The 22,157-nt window shown below is 32.7% G+C and overlaps 1 protein-coding gene across 1 annotated transcript in view; it reads right to left on the bottom strand.

Annotated features, from left to right (window-relative positions):
• Positions 1-416: 416 nt before the first annotated feature.
• LOC132924311 (homeotic protein distal-less-like) overlaps positions 417-22,157 on the bottom strand; it is a 106,744-nt gene continuing 85,003 nt past the window's right edge. The window contains exons 4-5 of the mRNA XM_060988540.1: positions 21,663-22,020; positions 417-1,104 (exon numbers count right to left, since the gene is read on the bottom strand). Coding sequence (XP_060844523.1) covers positions 1,086-1,104; positions 21,663-22,020 — 377 coding nt within the window. The 3' untranslated portion in view covers positions 417-1,085. The remainder of the gene's footprint in view (positions 1,105-21,662; positions 22,021-22,157) is intronic.

Raw genomic sequence — 22,157 nt, 5'->3', positions numbered from 1 at the left:
CATGGATTGAACATAACTTAAATTGTGATTCTAATGGGACTAAAGAAAATTATAAGTTCTATATTTTTATGACGGAATCCCGTGATTATGCCAATACGTTTGTGTAAAATTATAATATTGACACGAAAATCATAAAACGAATTTACCGCAAACATAGTTAAGCACCATAGACTAGAGTTAGATTAATACTTAGTACCAAATAAAAATTAAAGTTAATTTCGAAAAATCAATAAATATTTAGTGGAGCATATGACCCAGTTTACTCTCTATTATGGCCCTACGACACAGAAACACAATTATACGTTGTATATAAGGTATATTATATACGGTAAGGATAAGCAGTGGATTATTTCAGGATAAGAAAAGAGAGTTAGAGACGACTATGGGTACGATAAATAATAACACATTCAACAAAATAATTGTTTAAAAATTCTATTACCTATGATTTTTTCTAGTGTCTAAATATATGCTCAATATAACACTTTTTCCAATATATACAAGTTTAACTATATCATTTATAATTTTATGGAAGGTTCCAAAGTACATCATTATACAATGTGTAATTACATTTTTTTTCACAATGTTGTTCATTATTATATTGTTTGCATATTACATATATTCGGAAAAATAATAATAATAATGATAATAATAATAATAATAATAATAATAATACACAAATCCAATATATACAAAAAGAATATATCGATAATATAATAATAATAATAATAATAATAATAATAATAATAATAAAATAATAATAATTATATATGCAGTAGAAATAAAACTGTAAATAAAATAATTTGTTGTTAAATATAATTTTTGGGTTTTGCGAAGAAACACACGACGAGATTCGTCTTGCGTAGGTACATATATATTTATATATATATGTATATATTATATATACAAAATAATATTATAGTGTTTCGCACAAACCGGAGAGGAGAAAAAAAACTTAAAAACACTGAATATATAATATATATCACCAGTTAAATTATATTTGAGTTCAATATATATATATACATATATATATATAGAGGTACACAACAGTAAAATTTCTACGATTGTCGACTTATTTCCATTTTTTGTTAGACTGCCGGCCATACCCTGAAACAAAAAACAAAAAAAAATTCTGTTAGAGTTGTAATGCTTACACGATATTATGACATTGTATATAAATATATAATATATTGTTATTGGCAGTAATTTTCATGTCGACACAATTCAAATAGTGTTATACGAGGGTCGCCGCGGCGGCGCTTATGTGAATTTTCCTCCCATGTATGCGCTAGTCGAGGCCGTCACGGGCTCTGACAGTGTTTCCGCGCGAGACTGGAGTACCTAGTGCTTTTGTCGTTCAAATAACGACGTTTTGTACGCACCGCCATTTGGAAACAATAAAAACGAAAAGCGGTGGTTTTAAAATGCATATTCTAGAATCTAGAGGAAAAATTAAATAGCTGTTTTCCGTGGCCCGATAATACTCGATAATACTCGGCGGCAGTTAATCACATTTATACTGCATAATATTATAATATTTGTGCTATCTTCGCGGTTATACTCTGAGAAAGACAATTTATAAAATAATTTTTGGTTTATAGGTATGCCTGTCCATTTCTTTATTATCGATAATATGATATCAACCACCGGCGCGGCGTCGTAACTGTGTATTGTATAAAATATGTTTGTCGAGCAATTTAAATCGGTAATCCCTATTATAGTGTATTATATTAATGCTAGGCTTTCCGTTAACGCATAAGCAAAAATATTATATAGGATACATATATTATAATAAATTTCATAACATATTATAATGTGTTCACATTTTTTTTTTTTTTGTTTTACAGTTGAATATTCTTGTTTCTGCAATATTATATTATATAGGTACTGGTTAAGGCGCCTGCAGCAGATATTTACATATTGCGGCAGATCACGTATATTATGCAAATTCACAGAGCGCACGATCTCTATAGTGGCAGCGGGAAAATCTGAGGATATCGCAAAAAGAATTGTGCGTGGATCAAAGCGGTCAACGTGCGATTATTTAAAGAAACTTTTGTTGATGTTTATTATTTTTATTTTTTTGTTTAAACACGACGACAATAAGAGAATATTATTTTGTTAAATTGTGTTGTTTATTGCAATAATTATGTATAATATAATAATATAACCGCAAAAATCATTTCCGATAGCATTTATAAAAATGTTTAAATAAGTGTTTTTTAGAATACAAAAATATGTTTTAGGAATTTATATATATATATTTTAATTTTTAATATTGTAAATTTAAAACGAATTCGTCGTAAATTCGTTGTGATGTTTTGAAGCCGAGGACTTGTACGTTGTATATATAATATTATATTTTAGTCAGGTTAGATTAAGACTATAACGTACATATTCGATTTAAAATGTGGTTATTATAGGTACATGGAAACACATTCGTTTCTTGTTTTATTCCCCCCCCCCCTTACCCGGCGCTTAACGGTAAAACTATTTACAAAATAAACGTACAATCATGTTCATATACATCCTGCCAATTCGCGGTCAATAAAAAGTATCAGATTTTTATCCAAGTCGAGTTAACTTAAACATATAACTTTTGATTTCACTTTTTTCCATAAATATAATAATAATAATATATTATATTGACGGATTAATCAAGTCGAACAACCAAAAATCGGTCAGCTTAAACGTCACTAAATATAATTTAAGGTAGTAGCTATTAGGTTATATTGTAATCTATAGATATACATTTTTCAATAGTTAATTATAGCAGAATATATAAGTATATAAGTATATATTATATTAATAGTCAGTGGCGTACATAGAAATTAATTTCAGGGGGGGTTCATTCGTCCAATGATTTCTAAAGTCATAATTTTTATGTTTACCCATTTGAGTAAGATGCAAACTTACGCCACCAGCATTGAACGTTTAAAGCTGAACGATATGTTTTGCTCGAGTAATATTTGTCACATATTAATATAATATATAGAGATTTTTTACGATTCTCGATTTTACTTGTAATAAGTTGCGTAATCATATTATCGATTATTATTTATCAAAACGAATGTGTTTGTGCGACAGTGCAACGTACGATTCTATTCCGAGAACTCGTCGGTTCTCGATAAATTTAATATTATGCGAACTCTACGCCCACCAAACCGAACCACAATAATATTATTCGTTACCGATTTAATATTATTGTGTTCAATACTGATGAAGATACGACCGAAAACCGTAGTCCACATTAATTTTATGATTTTCTGGAAATCTGTTTCCATAAATTATTCGTTATCACCACCCCCCCCCCCCCCGCAATATACGACATATTCTTCGAAAAGCGTTATCTATTCCACAGTGCTCAATGAAAAAATATGATAATTTTATATTTTACCCGTGACATCATTGACATCTCGGAATCGACATGAATAATTATTAACTCGAGATTTCTAGATTACTCCAAAATAATATTATATATAATTCTTGGAATCCGATGGTGGTTCGAATAATAATAATAATAAAATCTTACATGATGTTGTTTAATATTCGTTTCAAACCTTGTTAAAATACCCATTTAGTTGTTGTGCGTTGAACTGTTGAAGTTACGTTATTATTATACCTACACATCGTTGTTATTAATTCGATTTTCGAAAGATTTCCATTGATCTGGACACGACGACGTAGAAGCCGATCGGGCGACAAACGGTGCGACGTGATATTGTAATTACAGTATATTATTATTACGTTCGTTTGAAGGCGGCGGCGACGCAAAATAAAAATTGTATTTATTGATCGCGTATACTCTTTATGGGGCGATTTCCAAAGGAATTTGTTCCTTTATAAGTAGTAACGATCGGGACCCAAACACGTTTCGAGAAGAAATCCCATTCGACTAACATCGTCGATATTGATTGTCATTGCATCGATGTCAACCGCCTTTTACCACATACTATATAACATTATATACTCGTAGTTTATTATAACACAGATTTATATAAAATTTAAACATTATTGTCTGCTCTGTACACGAGTCTGTGGCGGTTAACTCCAATCGATAATACACAATACATACCTACGTAGTTTAAAAAAATATCACGGCAGATGAACCACTCGGTTATCTGCAGTTTATCACGGTCCATACGATATAGTCGGGTCGTACAGAAAAAACGCGTTTGTCGCCCGTGTTAATATGATGGATCTTCGCACGATACACAGAGACACACCGTGCCGCGCGATGATCGTGTGACAATGATCGAGTATATTATTTTATGATGTGGACAAATACATTCGTATGAATAATAATATATACTTAATAGTTAATAATATTGTATAATATATACATAAATAAATATATATATATACGAGTATAGTGGTATGTATTATTTATACAAAGATAATGTTATTATTATAATGTGTTAAAGGCGTGATATAAAATAAAAAAATAAATAAAATAATATATTATATTATTATAATATTTACACGTAAACGCGACGGCAAAAAAAAAAAATCGCGCGCGTACCCGTGACGTTACTTACTGCACGATATAATATTATATTATTATTCCGTGATTAATAAAATAATAATAATAGAAAAACGGAACGAGCGTGTGTGTGTTGACATGTCGAGATTGCGCTTAGCCACGGTACGGTATATTATAATAATATGTATAATATATATTATTACTATTACATTATTATACGCGGACACCCGCGAGGCACACAACGTTGTCCCATTGGTTTTATCGCTGTCTCCGCGGCTTACCCGCAGCTATATTATAATATTATCATGTTCTGCGGACGTATATTATACCTACATGTTTACGACCACTAAAATCACACTGTTTATACATATGTATGTATATTATATCACCTATATATTATACGAATACAATTATGTTATCAACCGCGACGCATAATATAGGTATTCGGCCGAATGGAAATTATATGCAGTTTTCGATGAATTAAATATTCGTTATATTTTATATTATATTTCGAATAAACGACAAAAATATTCTAATTTAATGTAGATATATAGGTCTATGTGTATATATTTTTGGTTACGACGTTATTATTATTTTATAGTGTGCGAGTACAGAACGAGAACCGTTAAAATACCACCAAATATAAACGTATAATATATGCGGCCGCAATAATATATATGGATCGGTTTTATTGATTTTATACGGACTATATTATATAAGACCGCGATATTGTAACACAATATAATATTATTGCATAAACTTACATATTATAGTATATACGTCATGTGTATATTGTATACTTGCCTACTGCTTATACTCGCGGTGTAACTAATAGTTACGGGGATCGGAAGAAAAAAGTCGGACTTAAACAAAAATAATTGTGAAAATATAATACGAAAAAATATGTACATTTATATATGTACAGATTACAGATTAAAATATTAAATTATATAAAAATTATTCGATAAAGGAGACTTAGATGTGCAATTGGCACACATGCAACGATATGTACAACTAGAACTATATACTTATGTCCGCTGAAAGCTTTTCAGGGGGCGCAAAAATTGAAATACCTACTTTACCTACCTACATAATATAGTATACCTAACGTGTGCGCAACTGATCGACATAATATGTGACGTAGTACGTCGTATACATATATTATTCACCTATAGACTGCGTATATTATATTATATGGGTTAACATCCGTGTGCGGCCAAACATAATAGAGATAATCGTCTGCATCCATCGTCTGTTGTAGACGACGTATACGCTGCAGTAGCAGACAGGTACGCGGCGTGTATTGTCTCTGTCCCGTCGATTTTTAGCTGGGAACGCTCTGCAGGCACTACAGTATACAAAATCGGTTATACGGAACGATCGTTACGCTCACATTATATATACCTACGTGTAATGTATACCTGTATAGGTTCAGATTATTGTTATATTATTAATGTATTTACGAAACGAAAGAAAAACCCACCGTGTCCAATACACGACGGCGGCGGCGCGACCATAATATTATATACTTTTCGGCGTTTTAGGGGCGAGATTCCACGTCATTGATTTACGAAACGAAACACTGCACAGCGATACGACTAGGTGGGTATATAATATACGACTAGTTCCGGCTATGTTTTTTAAAATTAATATTCAATTATAATATATAGGTGCTGCGACAACGCACGGTTTTGATAAAATAGATAAATCGTTTTTTGTATAGCCGTAGCTAAGCTATATATTTTTGGTTCGGTTGATGTGTGTGCACATAATTTAATATCTATAATTTTAAGGAAATTATAACTTGACTTAACAGAATTTAATTTTTTTTCGTTCTTACTAATTTTCACGCCAGCATAAAAGCGTTTAATGCCAATTTAAAAAAGCGTATAGTTATCGTGCGATATCGTATGAGCAATACAATTTCATTACCGGAATAAACTCTATAGCTGGTATTGGTACAATATAGATAGGTGTACGCATAACGGAACTGCGCGTATTGTAGGCTTGTAGCGTACTTGCGAATGCAGATCGTCATTATTTAATAATAGTATATAATTTAAAAATATCGGATAAATGATTACTTCTATGACGGTCGTGTTATAATAACACATCGTACTACTTACAGAGGCGAACATTTTATTATTTTATGACATAAAACTTAGTGCGGCGTGAGCCAAATATTTTATTTAATATTTACTATCTATCGCGTATATTGTCCGCACGTTAATATTATAAATTTATAATGCGGTTAGCGTGGTCGATCCGGCCGAAAGTGTGGTACATTATTACAAAAAATGTGTTAATCCGTCTTCGGAGGCTTGAGGTTGTCGATTGTATTCGACTTGCTTTATCGTTTCTCATACCGCCTAATATAAACGGTGCCTGAGGATAAAGGAAAGTAAACAACACTATAACACTACGCAGTACGCATAGTGCCAAAAAGTCAACATGTATACATAATATGTATATTGTATATATCATATTATATTATTAATGCGGTCGATCTGTATGTGTGTAAACAGAATATTGTATAACAAATTTCGATTGATTTTACGGCATTCTTGGAAAAATCAAAAACCGTTAAAAGTAAATCCTTATTCTTAAAATAAGTTAATCGTCCTTTCTCCCGTTGTAAATAGTGTACGGGTGTCACAGAAATGTATTTTGTCACGATCCAGTCGAAATAAGGCAAAACACGCGGACGATTAACTTATAATATGTGAAAAAACGGTATAAATTCGTAGATAAATATAGCATATACATATAGAGAGACGTTAATAACTTTATAGTGTCTGAGTTGCCGAAAAAACATTTTAAAAATAATACGTGACGTTTTACGAACGGCCGCCGATCGAACGAATTGGATTTCTAAATAGACACAGGTTCACTGCACCGGTTAGTTGGAATTTACGAGACGCATATTATCAGCTTAGATCTAGTTCAACGATTAGAAAATAATACGTATTATATATGATTAGGTAAAAGAATCTATACAAAATAAATACACAACGATCGGAAAGAGTAATAATTTACTCAAGAAAATAAAATTAAAAATTAAAATAGCTGATGAAAATGATCCAAGGATTCAAGGATGATCCAGTCCTCGACTGAAATTTAATTTTAATTATGTAAGTGTATATATTACCATTATTACCTATGTAATAAATATATTTTTAAGGGGTGGGGTGATTACTTGTGCCTATGTTTCTTGACACTTCAAATAAAACTAATCCAATAAATGATCATAAATGGAGACAGTTTCAGAGCGTAAAGCGGTTAACGACGACGAGTGATGACGATAACATAAACGTTATACATTTATAATACAAAATGTATACCTGTATTTTAAATTTTAATGACGACAACTATTGCTTATGGCGCGCGGGTACTTCGGTCGTAGAACGACTCTATTAAGTACAAGAACAAACACACATACACACGCAAAATCATAATATTATAATATATTTTAGATACGGTCGCGTGCGACACGACACAATCTATAAACACAAATCGTCATTTATACAAACGACATTATAGCATTATATACACCGATGGACGATAATAAGATGTGACATAATATATGTGTAAAAACATAAATAATATACATAATACTACCCACGGGTATCTTTGAGTCATCTGCGACGGAAAACGGTGTCAGGATCGTGTCGAGGTGCTGAGTGAATTATGCAATCACACGCACACACCAAACTTTGTCACACGGAATTTTAAACACCCCGCGTTCACTTATACAGACATACAGTTATAATAATAATGTATAATACACGCGTGTAATCGTGGTGTGCCTTTATTCTATGTATTATGTTATGTCGTGTAGAATGCTGAAGACAGGAGAAACTCTATAATATGTGCAACCAATGATTTTGAGGTGTTTAAATAGAGAAAAACTGGCAGATTACAGGGTGGAGTTTTCCTTACTCACCCCATTTCACATTAACTATAGAATTAAAAACACAATATCGAACAAGAGGTATATGTTAGAAATAGTCCGTGGTCCATAGTAAAAATAAATAATAATCTATTATAAAACTATAGATTCTGAGATAACACCTATTTCTCTCTCTCTCTCTCTCTCTATATATATATATATATATATATATATATATATATATAAGCGAACTAATACTTTGCCGGCTATTGGTGCTGATAACGTGCTGGGTATCTTTTTTTTCAAATTTTATTGTTCGAGAAAAAGTATTCGCGTATCATGTGTGTTCATGAACAAGAATCATAAGTAGGTGTATTCTAGGCTCTATTATATAGCATTAGCGAAACAATATGTATAAAACAATTCACTGGCCTCCCCTGAACGATAGATAAATATGTAACGAAATACATAATATCAATATATTATTATTGTGAAGTATATATATATATTCGGTATTTACGACGGTTGCGGCCATGTTTAAAATGAACCGTATTGACGGAAAACCGTCTAGTCATCTTCTACTGTGCCGCTTGGATGCATAAATAATATTGATGATATATACATTGTTGAAGTGCACGGGTCGTCCAATGAATTCGATTGAAAAACTCCTCGTCACCGATCGATCTATAAACGCCCCATGATTTCGTGACAAAAAGGGCGGGGTAGAAATCTGATTTCAATATATAGGCGCGAATAAATTTAGGTAATATAATAGATATAAAAGTATCTGTATACACGAATACACCGATGACTCGTATATATAAATGGCAAACAATTCTAAATCAATTTTTATTTAAGTCTGGGCTGATTTAATCATAACTATTATGTAGAGACGATTTTTATGAGTTCAAATTACAATTAAAAATACAACCATGTATGATATAATATTTTATAAAATCGAATAATTAAAATAACAGTTTTTTTGTAAAAATTGGCGATAATTGTAATGTTTTCATAAAAATATATTGTAATGTTTCGTCTAAAAAATAACACGTAGGTACCTATAATATTCCGTAGTCGGAATTTTGGCGATTTTTATGATAACTTTAGCGCAATAACAGCATATTATAATATATTATACTTATATTACTCGTATAATATGATATTGTGTATATGATCGATTTCGGATCTACATCTGTTAATTTATTATGTTTCATAAAATTTTAATATTATTTACGAATTTTGTCGAGTGTCGCCAAAGGATTGAAGGACGGCTCGGGCCTAAACAACAACAATAATAATATAGGTACCTACTATAACAGATTACCACGATATTCACGTCATCGTGATATTATGCGGGACGTCGACGACGGTTATAGGAGGAGTAGAGTCGTCGTTAGCCCCACATTGTGTACTCGAAAGCGCGCGGCACTCGTGTCGGGACGGAACAACGTGGACGCGGGTGGTGCGCGACCGAGAAATGAAAAAGTTTCGGGGGGGTTCGTGCGAGCGAAAAGCGCGTGCTCTCCACGGCGGCGACGACTTCTGCTGCTAACCCTCTCCCCTCGTCGCCCCTATGCCCGTAATACGTTGTATTGTCGTCGCCGACGATCGTCTCCCTTCTCGCGCGCGGACGGTATTCGGCACATGTCGCGTTTAACGAATCGTAAAATCGGCCTTTGCAGGCGAACGACGCGGTTCGCCTGTGCCTAATAATATTATATTATGTGCACGCGAAAAATTGTCGTTTCGTGTTTTAATAATTATTAACCGTTTCCGCGCGTGCGCACGCACGTTTATAGCCTCGCCGTACAATACGACACGACGACGGTGGCGGCGTGCAGTCGGCACGCGTTTTCGTTATGTCGCATTGTCATCGCGTTGTAGAACGTATACCTAATACGCGCGGCGCTTGTGTGTTATGATAATACGAATTCGTTAGACGAGGGCGGGCGCCACCGCTGGAGTCTCACGCGTGTAGCGCAATACCATATTATACTATTAAAACACGATATTTTTACACATGTCGATTAACCGTGTTACGGGTAAATCGCGCAATTGATTTGTTTTTATTTTTAACTTTTTCGCGAGACGTTTTATCGAGTTTTATCCGTAGACAGAGAATAAATCAATGTAGTGTCTGCCTATGTACAATAATGATATACTCGACTATAAAACGAACATTTTTCAATACATCTTTTTTTCTGGTGGGTTTAAATGTTTAAAAGTCATTTGAGCCCCGCACACCTGTAGATCTTTGTCATAATAAGCACTGACTGTTTAATAATGATCTATAATATATACTTATATAGCTATATGTATTATAAGTGTATATGGTTATATTTTATATAATATATAATATTATGCATCCCAACTATAATAGCACTCAAACTATTTTCCCATGAATATGCTGCTATAAATAAAATTATAAATTCATATTCAGAGCATATTATACTTAGTGAGTGCCTATTTAAGCACAAATATGTGGGTAGTGCGTTTAGTGTGTGTTTGTGTGTGGTGGGTGGGGAGAATGAAACTTTTTTGGAACACATATTTTGCACGAATAGTATACCCTATAGGCTATAGTACCTAATATATATATATACAAATTAATCCTAATAGTAATATAGTATGTGAAGAATTTAAAAATCTATTGAAATACCATAATCGTGTAGTTACACGTCGTATCATGCGTATAATAAAACTATTAAGCTATAAAATTATATAATATGGATTAATTTATCTACGTGACAACTGCTGCAGTTAACGCGATTTACAGTTGCGTAAAAGTTAATTTTATGCATGCGAAATCGTCTTCTCGCTGTAGGAATATTTTTAAAATTAGAATAATAGTATAAGCGATATAATAGGCGGCGTTCTTTGAAAGAAAAATACATATTTGTAACTTTGTAAGTATTTATGAGCATGTATGTATGCGTGCGGAAATATCTGATACCTAATTGGTATTACCTATAATATTAGATATTTTTCACGCGTATAAGTACACAAGCTGACTTTGCACACCTCACGTCCACACGTATTATATATTATTTTATAATATATACCTATACAATCTACATGTCTATACATAATAAATCCAAAACGAAATCCGTTATCTATTTGCACGTAAAGAATTATTATTATTATTATTATTATTGCACGTCGCCATCGCTGGAGAAGGAAGAAGAAATAATACGATTTTTTTCGAATTTAAAAGCGGATTTGTGATGAGGAAGGTCTCGTCATTGCTCCCGTTGGGGTCTTCGGGCGGCATTGCGCGCCGCGGACGTGATACAATTTTCTATCATCGCTGCGGTACATACGCGTAGATATTAAATTGTTATACCACGGTATAAAATAATCTATATATGTATAGAACTAACTCATCTGAATCACGTAGATACCATATATATGTATAATGTATATATATATATATATGACATAAGTATATAATATTATATGTTTCATTTTGTCCGACTGTACTGGGTAGGCGTACTTATGTATACATATATAATGTATAATATTCATGTGCATGGTACATATACGATATATCTATATATATATGCATATAATAATATACGGACGTGACGACACGTTACCACCGCACAGAGGTCTGGCTAGTAAACACGTCCGCCATATTTATTTTATTTTTATTTTTTAAATATTGGTTTTTTTCACTCGTCGACATCATTAATGATATATTTTGTTATTTTGATTTTTCGTCGACGATGCACGCGCTCGAGTCTTGTACATCATTAAAATATTAGGTATTATTATTTATAAATTATAATATTATATAGATTTCATAAAGAACATACGTCTCGTTTGCGTGTCCATATTGCCTTGTCGACGTGCGTTTTTCATCAATAGTCGTATACTCGTATGATTTCCTGTGTATATATATATCTGCTAATACATGTATACTACACCTATAATAGTGGTATATAATTCACATCGCAATTATTATCGTATACGCGTGTAAACGAGTTGTAACTTATAAACTATATAGTCATATTATTGACAACGTAACTGCAGCGTTCATAGTATATTATCATATCCATATATATACCAATATTTATATTACATGAGGTGATGTGTGTGCCTTTTTATTTCTTAAGTGGTTGTATAATATATATCGAACAACTTATTAGCATTTAGACATATTGTAGTTATTGTAAATTCGTTATTTCAACGCAATGAAACTATCGTAAACGTGTAAGTCAATAGCAATATATAGGTACACTATTATACATTTATAAAACATATTATACGATAGAAGAAAGTTACAACTAATAACCATTAATATTATATTATTATAGGAATACGCTGGGAAACTATAGTTATGATTACAGCGTGGCGTAGCGCGATCATACTTTTTTTTTGATTTTTTGGTATACGAAATAATATGTAAATATTTCATCACGACTTTCAGTATAATATTTCGCCTAAATAATGTAGCTATAATATATTCTTCAATGCCGCGCGATTGCAAGTTTTTCGTTGTCCTTGCATTGTGAAAAGCGTTCGTGATTTATATACACAGTTATTATAGGTGGGCACTTAGTACCTTTCTCCGTGGATGACAAATTGACAAGATGTGCTCGGGCCCAAGACGTCACCACCTGCGCTTAGTGCACGTTCGCCCCTTGCATATTTCCCCAATTCCATAAACACACACCTCGTAGGCGGATCGGACGCGTATTGGTCAATATAATAATAGAATACTATGTCTTTATCAATGACAGTACCTATTTGTAAAGACTTTTAGTTCTGAAGTAAAATGTTTGAAAATAGAAATAGCAATAGCTCCTGTCGGCGAATGAAAAAAATGATAGTAATATATTATGTGCTACGTATATAATTTAAAAAAAATGTGTTTTAAAGTCTAATTCGAAACAATTTACTTTATACGATGAAATTATACATAGTCAATAATAATGTAAATAAAAAATAACATAATATTGATAAAGGTTTGTATAAAATACATTATTTTTTTAAATTATGTAGGTTTTAATATTTTTTTTATTTTAATTAAAAAAAAAATTAAATTAGCATATTTTTCGAATTTCTAATGCATAGTGCATATAGTACAGAATGCACTATTTAACAGTTTATTAGTACATACAGCTCCGATGATTTATATATGCATAAAAATAATAATATACCTACCCATGTATAATATTTATGTAGGACGTATGTATACTTAAAACCAGAGTGGTATAACGTTTATACTTTATAATATTATAATACATGTACTGTATACAAGTCGTTTAACCGCGTTCCGAGTGTCTACATTTATAGTAAATAATATTATAATATGCATATATGGGTGATGTGTAAATTTTTATAGTATATGCATACTATACTGTAAATGTAACGATAATAATTATAATAATAATAATATCATATACGGTATATGACCGTGGAAAAAAATACACGCGAACAGTGTACAACGCGTTATAATACAATACGAGTACCTATTTATAAAGTTGTAGACATATGTAATATTATTAATTATAAATTATTATAATATTGTAATACGCACCCACGGACGTGCAGCGTAAATATAACGGACTGCGAGACGGTGCGCGGCGACGGTGGAGTGAGTCGCGTGTGCAAGACCCTGTGAAGAGACTTTTATCATATTTTACTTATTTTTTAGCGCTGTGCGGCGACGGACTTTTGTCGTTAAAGAACTCCCCTCCCGCGACGGCAGGTTGATCGGTAGGTGCGTGGGTACCTCTACCCATATAACATACAACGTCCGGTCGTCGCCGTCTTCGTCGTCGTTGTCGCGGCTCCTATCGTCAGGGTCGAACAAGTGTCTCGGCATTAGTCAATGTCTACGGCGGTGGCGGCGTGACCAACTCACCGTGACCTTTGTGTGTCCGTGTGTAATTATTATTTTACGTTTTCTCGACGATATTATATTTTATTCATTATTGTACACGCGGGTTACGAGCGGTAAACGAACGCGCTACTGACCCGAATATAATATATTATATAAATATAGGTATATAGTGTAGGGTGTCTCGCGTCCGTTCCTGTCTACACGTCTTTCGCCAACAATATTGTCGGAATACTATTTTACTATTTGAATGTAAAGATTATAATTCCTAGTATTTTTTTTTCTGGTTCACGTCCAACGTCGTTGAAACGAAACGATTATACATTTTATTGTTTTTCAGTTTTCGTGCGAGACCCTATACGGCCTATACATGATATTATAATAATAAAAGTAGAGTGTATAAAATATATGTGACAATATGTGCGTGTGTGTGTGTAGGAGTAATATTTATATAACTTCATTGATATACTCTATGACGAAAAAACGTCGTCGTCGTCCGTGGGAAACCGCGCAAAGCTGATGATAAATTGATTTCTCGCGGCTTTTAAACGTCCGGCCATTGGATGTTGAATGTTGTAATAATTGTATACGATCGTTTTTCGACGGAAAACGAAGTAAAATAATGGTAATAAAAATCATAAAATACACGTATAATATATTATGTATATAATATATATTGTACGTTTCGCCGAGGCCGGAAACGACATACGGTGTTCGTTTTTTGTTTTGTCGTATACGTAACGATCCATGGTTGTTAATACACGCACACGATACTGTAGTACTTACGTTTGTGTAAGCCGGAATTTGATCAGAGATATTATAGCTGGGAGAGCTAGGTATATACAAAAAGTGACAGTGATTTTGAAACTCTCTATTTATACGCAACATATAATTCTGACATGTGGATGATAGAAAAGGGCGATGTCCTAAAGCAATAAGTTCCAATTTTTCAAACAGGAGTGCTGACTGCTGACTTTTAGAGACGAAAAATAAAATCGAGATTCTCGAATTGGAGTTTAAAAAAAAAGTCAAAATAATAATATAATCTGTTACTCGTGTTGTTTACGCGGAAATCAACCGTCGATGGCCGAACACAATAATTCAATGATTAAAAGGCTACAATATTGAGATTTGTTTATACTACACGCATAATAAGGTACGTGGTTTACAAACACGTGATTTTTATATACCAATTTCGTACTATCTATACTGTATTTTATACTATAATATGTATATATGCGCGCTAGTTGTACGTTTGACCGACCGATTTCGAGAGATAGGTATGCGTATACGCACCACCTATATAGGTACGCCGCCGCAGTCGCCGCCGACTGATGTATACAAACCGTGTGCGTATAATATGTACCTATACAGAAAAATAGCTATGCTGAAACAAAATGGATAAAAAAAAAAAGAAAAAAAGTCGTATTGTATTCAGTACCGTTTCTTCTGTGTAGGTATAGTGCGCGGAGAAGGTCACTGTACCCATATTGCGAAAAAAAACTGTCAAACATCTGTCTACCAGCATTAAAAATGTAAAAATGTTTTAAATACGAAAGAGTATAATATAATAATAATAAACACTATAAAATAATATACTACACACATATACACAACACTTATAGGTGCCGTTCCAGATCGCGTATAGTGTTTGTGCTCGGTGTATAATAATAATAATGATTGTAAAAAGAATAGTAATAATAAATAATGACAATGACGTTAAGCGCTTGTTCGAAAATCGATGGCATTTCATGTTTTATATTTGAGTTTGAAGCCCCAGGATTTAAGACGTCTCGCGTTATGATGATAAATGGTGCCCCTATATGATATATACTATTTTATATAGGTATACAAGTTGCTGTTCATATTATTATTGTAACTCATTTATCCAAGGCTGAGAAAATGATTTTTAAGTTTTGATTAAGTTTGTTTGATAAATAAATGCGGTGCAAATATATCAACCTCCCGACTTTTGTGAAAAATCGTTAAAACTCGACGGAATGTTAATGTAAATTTTAATTTTTATAACTGAAGAATCAGAACTAAATGACAATAAGATATATTATTCAACAAATTAAATTGGTTGTAGTGAAGTTGTAGAAAAATGAATTTTTTGGAATTCTATTCGATATTATATAGTATGGTAATAGCAAGTTATTTAGTTATTCTCAATGGAATGGTCATTTGTTAGTTGCAACACCTATAGAAATTAAGTGATTTGTATACAATTAATATTATGCGCGAGTAAAAAAAAAAAATATTGTAATAAACACGTGTATTAATGACATATCTTAAACAAATATAAAGCACACGAAATAGTGATGTAAATTAATTTAATTCGTTATACAATTGTATTATGATCAACGAAAAATTGACTTGAAAATCGTTTACTTTTTGTGGTTAACCTGGGAAAAATACGAGTAAAGCGTGTTCTATATACATTGATTTAAGTTCTAAAATATTCAAAGCCGTTAGCCCCCAAACACTTTTAGGCGTCTCGTTGGTGCGCTGTGTAATATACATTTCTCTCGGCCTACAGCTACAAGATTTGCACGAACGGGCGGGCTGCCGAATTTACAAAACATAATTATTATTATACGCACCCGAACGAAACCAAAACATATCTTTTTAACCATACCATTATCGTAAATATTTCGTAAATTATTATGTGTTTGGAGAAATATTACAAAATTGTGTATGAATAATATTGTGCACATTCATATCAACATATAGGGGAGTATCAGCGGGAAGATCTGACGATTTTACATTGCCGGTATCTCTCGTATATTATATAGGCGTGTGTAATATGTACTTGATCACTCGGCTCAATCGATTCAATGCTAACTTTTAAATATTGTGTTTTATACAGTGATGAGGAGACAGATTTGATTTAAATAATTTCCCCAAAAGATACTTTTGTCTAGATATGCTATTGGTTTTAAACATCTATATATACATGGACTATCGCATAATATTTGAATATGTGTAATCTTGATAAGTATAACCGATAAACCTATTTATATTTAATACATGAGAATAATATTATGTTATATAATTCCATTTCGACCGTGTTTATGATTTAAATCTACCACTACACAATAATAACGGTATATGTTCCGTGGCCTATGGCCCTATATATAAACGCTCACTATGATATATACTTTATATTATACTTCACTCAAACAGCAATCGCCACTGAATGAGTAAACGAAATACTCGTTTACGTATTGATAATTTTTGTGAAACGTGTTTTATCGCCATATCAACATACTAATTTAATTGCAAATGAAGTATTATTTACGTACTGCGATTAAATATAATATAATACCTAATTATTTGTTATTCATTTTGACTAAATCGCAATATTCAATTGCTTTAGAAAGTAAAAAAAAAAAATGTAATATTGTGCCTGTGAAAACATTAAAAAAATCAAAGGTCTCGCACGTGGTCCTTGAAAAACGTGCAATGAACGTACCTATACCCTAAAACGAAAAACGTCCAGCGACATGTGTGATAATGTAATATTTACATTTAAGTACTTTCACTTCGGTAGTCTTGACATAATCAGATTCTGGCCCAGGGCTACGGTTTTTGCATAAATTACAAATTTTTTTTAATCATGCAGGCTATCGCGAGATATTTCCACGAATATTTTCGTTCTGTGTAGTCTTTCATTATTATTTTTAGTTTTTTCGAGACCACGTCTCGCCCGAGTATAAAAATATTGTTTACCGTGGAAGATGACTTTATCAGGTTTTGGACGTTGTAAATACGACTGATTCACTACAAATATCTGTGTAGTGTATGTGTTCGGCACGCCATATTTCTACGGAACGATTTCTCTCTCAATTTTCTTCCAATTACCACCGTTTTACCCGTTATTTTCTCCAGGGGAAAAACCAAGAACCTATTTTTCTTGTTTATCGGACCATTATATTATATAGGTACTATGCGCGTACATATTATATAGACATTGGCTGCAGGCAATAATAATACTATACATACAACGCATAAAATGCGAGCAACAAGAAATCGAAGCACTATTCGCAGAACGTCTAAACGATAAATAATTATTATTATAAAGGAAAAAAACATTTGAAATAACAAATACACACATAAACACATAGGTAAGTAGGCAGATAACCATGTATGATAATAATATATTATGTATTTTAATATATTCGTATATAATTTAAAATAAAAACAATACGACGTGTACATGCATCCGTGGAATGTCATTTAAATATATAATTTACTAAGTAATAATTTAGTATTTTATACATTTACACAACTATTAATACAATTCTTAATATAATAAAATACATATTATATTCATTTACATATATACTCTTGGCATGGTCGATCCGATTGATTTTTTTAATAAAACGTTTTACATATTCTACATTAACTATTATATTGCATAGCATTAGCGAATAGAGACCACAGGGATTTAGACCATTTGTAATAAAAATAATAATATAGTATATAATATTTAACACCAGAAATGTATCAAAAACAAGGAAATCGACGAATTTATGATTCTGAGACGGAATAGCTTCAAAGAGTAAATTATGTGTATACGTTATCAAACTATAATATATGCACATCTAAAAAATGTTGAGTGTAGTTATAGTATATTAAGGTATTATTATGAAATATATTTTATATAATAGACTATAAATTTCTATATTAAACTGTATCATGAGCAAAATAAAAATATCAGTTACTAAACAATTAATAATTTTTGATCGCTGAATATCATTTGAAATTTAAAAATCTAATTTAAGTTTGTGGTTGCGCAAATTTTGAAATCAGAGAGAGAGAGAGAGAGCGAGCGGTAAAATCACCACCATTATTCCATATACTTAGTTGCACTAATTGTTCAATGAACGAACGAATTACCTATGCATCTATATATTCCGTCTTGTACGATGGTTACGCGTTTTTTTTCGAAACGAAAATCTTTAGTGCAAACCAGCAGCGTGGTCGGCGGGAATGAAGGGTAGAGGTGAGTGTTGATAGGTTTAGCCGGTAGGTATACAATACTAAAGGTTAATGCGCCTCTATCCAATTATTTAATTAATCGAATTAATACCGCCGCGGCAGCGGCGGCGGACGGGCGGCACAAACCACACTAAAAAAGTAAAAAGGCCCTGCCGTTGCCGCAGTATAATACAAAACAGCTGTTCTATACCTATATCACTTCGCCCACACTGTATATGCGCCGTATACAATATACATCGCGTTACACATAACATAATAAGGTAATAGGTGTGTACAAGAATATTATTATATTTTATCGTAATAAATAAAATGCGGCAAAAAAGAAACCTTTTCGAGGACGGTCGTCATCAATCACTCGCTCGTCCGCGGTGCGCAATACACGCACAGTTGCGGGAGGGAGCGCGCGAGCGCACCCACACACACAAACAATCGACATCCAACACTTGCCATCCCTCTTTTTTTTTTGTATCTTCTCTTCTTAAAATTTGTTTTAATCGAATTGTTTCTGCTTAGTTAAAGAAACCGCGGGACGTCCGCTGCCGGAGTAACGATCGGCAGAGCAGTAGCGGTACAACCGCGGTTATGGTATATTTATTGTATACGCGTGCATATGATATATATACATATCGTGTTATTATATATACCACGCATATTGAAGAATAACCGTGACGGATTTCATTATGAAAAAACATATATATATATATAGTATTCATGTATATACATAACAGACTTGTGAATAGACGTGATCTGTCCTGTGAACAAGACGGATGACGGAGAGGAAGCCAAAAGGTGAGACAGTAATATTCTTATATGTATCTAAGAATAAAATTGTTTTATATAGAATATCGTGTATGCATATAATATATTGCTGAGCTGCGTGTAACAACGACGATCGATAGATTGGATCCGTCGTAAATGTCAGTTGTACTGGTATAATTAATCCAGATTATATTGTTGTTAGTCTAAATATAAAGCCCGAATTATTAAAATAATATTATATTATATGCCATTAAAAAGTTAAAATATGCATACTTATACTAAAAAGTCAAGGATATAAAAGAAATATGTTTCTAAATAAATAACGCAAAGATAAAATACATTAAAAATAAAGTGGCTATATAAAAATACATATATGTATACTATATAGGAATATGAAAAGTTATATTGATTTCGAAGTACTTTTCTAGGAAATTAGAAACATTAAACTGCTGAAGTCTTAATTTATAAAATCGAAAAAATCTGAATAAAAACACGCGCACATAATAATATCTCCTATAACTAGTTAATTTTCTTCAGAATTTGTAGACCAAAATGTATGTTGAAGATATCAAAAAAACGTTTAAATGTTCAATAAAAACTCAACAATATTCTTAAAAACAGAAATGTCACACGCACTCAATAAATTTGTATTTTTGACTACAGAAGTAAAACTACAATCAATCACTATACATATACATATTATTATACTAAACAAAGCAGCGATCGCACTAGCAACAATTGAATCTTAAAATGATGATTTTAGCACCCGAATATCTAAAATACATAATAATATATTGTCTTTGATGAATATAATTCCCCTTATATTATTTTAATAGCTACGCTCTATTTTAAGGTCCTGTATCGTATTCCATGTGATTGGTTTGGTCGATGACATAGATTCGACCCATTATACCAAATATTGTTTTTCACGGTTCAGGCTTATATTTAATATGGGTAATGTTTACGATTTTATGGACTGAGGGACTGCACCGCCGATCGATCGCTCGAATGATTGCTAATTACGAGTTCAATTCGGCGGAAAATCAATGTACCGTTTTATTGTTATGCAATTATGTGGTATTTGAAGGGAAAAGTGCATTATTACATCGCAAATAAGATAGTCAGCGTCACAATAATTACGAATAGAAATAAAAGACCATTTAGCGGATGTAACACGACTGTACAAAATAAAATTGACAATATTATATCATTAAAACATACCGCCATACCGGTCACACGTCCAAACTCTATATATGACGTGTATGTGGGAAAAGTCAAATAAAAAATTCAATGTTTATAATTTAATATATAATATTATTTATTGTCTAAAATAATTTTATTAGAATATAATGGACAACGTTTTCGAGCAAAGAAATAGTGTTCGATTTATTAAAATTAATATATATTTCAATGACGCTAATCATAAAAAAATAAAACATACAATTTAAGGAAAGTAAGTTGACGCCGTTATTATTATGTTTTTTTAGTGTTTTGAAAAAAACGCATGTGAGTATTACACTAGAAATTAGTCAAACATTTTGCACAAAGAAAACGGATTATACGTTATAGTCGTTGTAGACTTACGATAGATATTTAGCCAATTTACTATATTAGGTATAAGTGGTATAACTATAACATGTATGACGTAAAAAACTATATTTTATATTATGGTTTGTACTCACGATAGAAGGCCCTGGTTCGGACCGTCGGCCTGGTACCAGCTGTACTGCGGCATGTACCCGGCGGTTGGATGATGCGAATGGTGATGAGGATTGCCGGCCAACGCCTGCAGGTTCGGCGGCTTCATGTCCCATGCGACGCCCGGTGGCGAACCGGAAACGCCAGACGACGAGTGGTGCACTGGCGGCACGGGCGACATGTCGCAGGACACCGGCGTCGAGCTGGGCGTCGGGCTGTTGCCGACGTGCTGGCCCATGCCGCCGGGGCCCACGTGACCGCCACCGCCGCTGCCGCCTCCGCCACCACCGCCGATGTATCCTCCGGTCGGACTCGGCTGACTGCCGGATGACGAACCGTTACCTGTATAGTCAGGGGAAAGAAAAATAAACAAACGGTAAAGCGCGTGCGCGAACATGATTTATAATATTTTATACAATAATAATAATAACATTATTATTACGTGATTTACCATTACAATTACTATTATTATGTTATCA

The sequence above is a fragment of the Rhopalosiphum padi genome, chromosome 3, assembly GCF_020882245.1.
Source record: "Rhopalosiphum padi isolate XX-2018 chromosome 3, ASM2088224v1, whole genome shotgun sequence".
In the NCBI taxonomy this organism is placed as follows: Eukaryota; Metazoa; Arthropoda; class Insecta; order Hemiptera; family Aphididae; genus Rhopalosiphum; species Rhopalosiphum padi.
The sequence above is the reverse complement of the archived record's forward strand: the minus strand, read 5'-3'. Positions and strand labels throughout refer to the sequence as shown.